General features: G+C 45.2%; 1 protein-coding gene across 1 annotated transcript; it reads right to left on the bottom strand.

The window, feature by feature from the left end:
* Positions 1–1,266: 1,266 nt before the first annotated feature.
* Positions 1,267–2,959, bottom strand: LOC113171323 (nuclear factor 7, brain-like; the record flags this gene model as incomplete). Its single annotated transcript, XM_026373614.1, has 1 exon — positions 1,267–2,959. A coding segment is annotated over exon 1 (1,443 nt), but the record flags the coding sequence as incomplete, so codon positions are not given.
* Positions 2,960–3,903: the final 944 nt, after the last annotated feature.

Below are 3,903 nucleotides of genomic sequence, written 5' to 3'. Positions count from 1 at the left end.
ACACATGTGCTGTTCAACACTTACACACCAAAACAGGGCTTATGAGAAGCGAGCAGGGAGCAGGAACGTGGATTTTGGGCGGAGCACAGAGCAGCTTTTTCTTTTTTACCCCATGTCCTGCTTCATTTGGCTCCTGTCCCTCAGACCACAACCCTGAAGCATGACTGACCAACGTAAGTACAGGAACCAAGGAAAGACTGGACACAAGCAGGAAGGTCTGACAATAGTTATTGAGGGTTGATAAACTGTAGGAATAGATCCTGGTTCTGCTGGATCAGAACCATTCACACTCCTGATCAATAGGTGGCGCTCAAGTCAGTCGAAAGGAAACAAGAAGTGACTGGTGTCTGCAGAAAAGATTTGAATTTAGTCATTTATCAGACGCTTTGATCCAAAGAGAAAAAGAAAAAGATCCGACTCACACTGACACCACAGGGTGATGGAGGTGAAGCTGGAGTCAGCATCTGCCACAAGGAGTCTGGGAAGGACAGAGTGAGGCCACAACAAGAAAGCACGTGGTTGGTCTTTATTTCTTTTTATTTCTTTTTGGAATAGCAGATCATAGTTCAGGTTACAAGCCGATTTTCATGCTGCGTGATTTTAGAAAGAAAGAAGTTCAGAAATATTTCAAACCTACAGAAGCAGCTGAGCTGTCGTCCTGACTTCATGAGTCTTATTTGACTCTGTCAATGCTTCAAACACTGAACCATTTTAAACTCAGCAGCTTCTTGTCGATTCCACAGTTCATTAAAAGTCGTCTGCAGCACAGAACAGTCTGGTAGAGAACCTGTGCTCCAGGAGCCGCTCATGTAGCCAGGTAAACACAAGAGAGTAAGGAGGCCGATCAGACGAGAGAGTAGATGAATGTGGCTCAGCGAGGGCCAGATACAGAACAACCAGACCAGAGGTCAGACTGGGGTCATGATACACTACCAAAAATCAAATCGCCATCATCACTGTAAAATCTGGAACAGCAGGAATGTTTGTTCATCAAATGATGAAGATGAAGCAGAGCTCAATTCTACATACAATCAAATCTCTGAGGTCACAGAATCAAACAGAGAAGTTTTCTGCTGTGAAAATGTTCGACTCTGTCTGGATCATTGGGTCATCTTCATCATCATCATCATCATCATCATCTGAGGAACCAGAACGTTCATCATCATCATCATCATCATCATCTGAGGAACCAGAACGTTCATCATCATCATCAACATCATCAACATCTTAATCATCATCAACATCATCATCAACATCTTCATCATCATCATCTTCTTCTTCTTCATCTTCGTCATCTTCATCATCATCTTTACACTGTGTGTGTTGTTCTACTCTCACAGAGACCTTCACTGGTAAAATGTTCACTGGGAGATTTTTCCCATTATAAACATATGGAAACAGTCTGTTAGTAAAAGTGTGTGTGAAGGTGTGTATGTGTGTGTTAGTATCAGGATCAGAGAAAGACAACTTTCCTCTGTTCCAGTCCAGATTCACTCTGATCCTCTGGATCTTCTTCTTCTTCACTGGGAGAACAGTTTCTGGATGTGATGGACACAGTGCTGTGTATTTACCCAGAAAGAACCAGATCCTCCATAATCCAGACCCTGTGTTTCCCTTCCTCTGAACAGACTCTGCTAACACACCCAGTTTCCAGTTTGTACTGTCTCCAACATCAACATCCCATCTGTGAGTCCCTGAGTTAAAACCCTCAGAGCCCAGAACAGACCAGTATCTGAACCTCTCTGGGTTTTCAGGAAGCTGCTGTTTCTCTCCTCGTCTCACACTGGTCAGATCTTCAGACAGGATCAGTTCTGGATGAGCAGTGTTTGGATCCAGAACCACAGGAGTGTAGGAGACCACGTCCTTCATCTTGGTCCAGATGTTGAAGCTCAGGTTTCCCAGGTGTTTGACCTGGTCTATCAGAGCTCCTGAGGGCAGCTGTGGATCCTCCAGCAGGGGGCGCTGCTGGACTCTTTCCACTGCAGCCTTGTAGTTGTTGAGGAATGAGACGTCTCCAGCTCTCAGCTCCTCCTCTGTGGCTCTGACGGTGTCTGAAAGAGCTGCTATGTCTCTGCTCAGAGCCTCCATCTTCTCCTTCATCCTCTGACTCTTGTGCTCCTCTTCCTCCCTCAGTGCAGCCATCCTGGCCTCCTCTTCCTCTTCTAGGAACTGGTGAAGCTTCTTGAACTGCTCCTTGATCTGCCTCTCTGTGTGTCGGGCCTGGACCTTAATGTGTTCTGCTGTTTGATCAAACTTCACTTTAGCTTCTTCACAAACCTTCAACTTCTCCTTTAAGGGCTCCAGAGTTTCCTCGAGTTCCTTCCTGTGTTGTCGAGTAACTTCTTCGATGGGTCTGAATCTGTGGTTGATGTGATTTTCTGAATCTCTGCAGATGAGACAAAGCGGCTGCTGATGGTCCAGACAGAAGAGTTTGAGTTTCTCCGAGTGCAGACTGCAGAGACTCTCTGAACATCTCTGATCTGTCTCCTGCAACAAACTCTCACACAGGTTCTTTAAAGCCAGGTTACAGGGAGGTTCACTCTGAAAAGATAGTCTCTTACAAACTGGACAGTCATGGATCAGTTTCTCTGTCCATGAGTTCTGCAGACAGACTTTACAGAAGCTGTGGCTACAGGACAGGACGACAGGATCTTTAAAGATGTCCTGGCAGACAGGACAGCAGAGCTCCTCCTCTAATCTGGAAGACATTTTCTAACACAGCAGCTGAAAAACATTCAGTGTCCTTGTTACCTCAAAGTTACTTAACCTTACTTCTCTCACAGTCTTTGTTCTTTTCAAACTCCTGTTCAGTGTTTAGAGTCGGCAGCAGGTTGAAGTAGTAGCATCCCAATATTCCCAGTATTCCCAGTATTCCCTCCTGTAGCTGTCCTCCCTCAGTGGAAGTGCTGGTCTTCGTCTGAAGGTGAATCTTATCTTAGTGTCTCTCAGTGTGTGTTCGTCTCTTCTGAAGCAGAATAACTGTTTCCTGTTCTGTGTCTCTGAGGGGTGGAGTTTCCTCAGAGCAGGAACTCTGTAGTTAATAGCAGCGTTCAGACATCCTACTGTTAAAGCTGCAGTATGTCATTTGAAAAATAGATGTTTTGTACCAACATGCTCCAAAACCTGTTTGATTGCAAATACCTGACTAAGTCAGCCTGGTGGCTCAACGTGTTGATCATTGGCCTTAGATGTCGCTGAAGATTCTCAGTCGTCCAGGTGAAGTTATCTGAAAGCTGAGTCATGGCAACTGGACTTCCTTTAGTTAGGTGAAACGTTTCGCTACTCATCCAAGTAGCTTCTTCAGTCTGAAGATAGTTGGTTAGAGGCCGCAAATTTATGCTCCAAGGCTGGTTTCACTCCACCCCTTGCCCTGAATAGGCTCGTTAGGTGGAACAAAGGATGGGGGGGATGTGAAGGTTGTAATGGTCACACTTCTGCCCACCCCCTCTATTAACACCTAAATGGGTCGTTAAGTGTGTCCAACCTGGTGCAGGTGTGAACTGGTCCTGATCTTTTTCGGGATAGATGAAAGGGCAGCATGATAAATAGAAGACAGGTTGTGTCTAAGTCCTCCACCTCTGTTAAGAGAGGGAGGGTTGATTTGCAAATCAACACTCTGGACCTTAGATGCAGAAGGTTCGGGGTTCAAACCCTAATGCAGACACCATGTGTCATTGAGCAAGACACTCAATGCTCCGGCTCCCCAGGTGCTGTACGTGGCTCCCCCCAGGGGGATGGGTTAAATGCAGAGGACCAATTTCGTTGTGACATATGACAAATAAAGGCTTTCTTCTTCTTGAAATCTGCTGAAGTGATAAATCTTCTTTCATGCAAAACTTTTCAGAATTTCTCCAGTTTCATTAGAGAAGAAACTTTAAATATAAATACAAAGATTTTCTGTTT

This window comes from Anabas testudineus, chromosome 17 (assembly GCF_900324465.2).
Source record: "Anabas testudineus chromosome 17, fAnaTes1.2, whole genome shotgun sequence".
NCBI lineage: Eukaryota > Metazoa > Chordata > Actinopteri > Anabantiformes > Anabantidae > Anabas > Anabas testudineus.
This window is presented reverse-complemented; position numbering and strand designations above follow the sequence as displayed.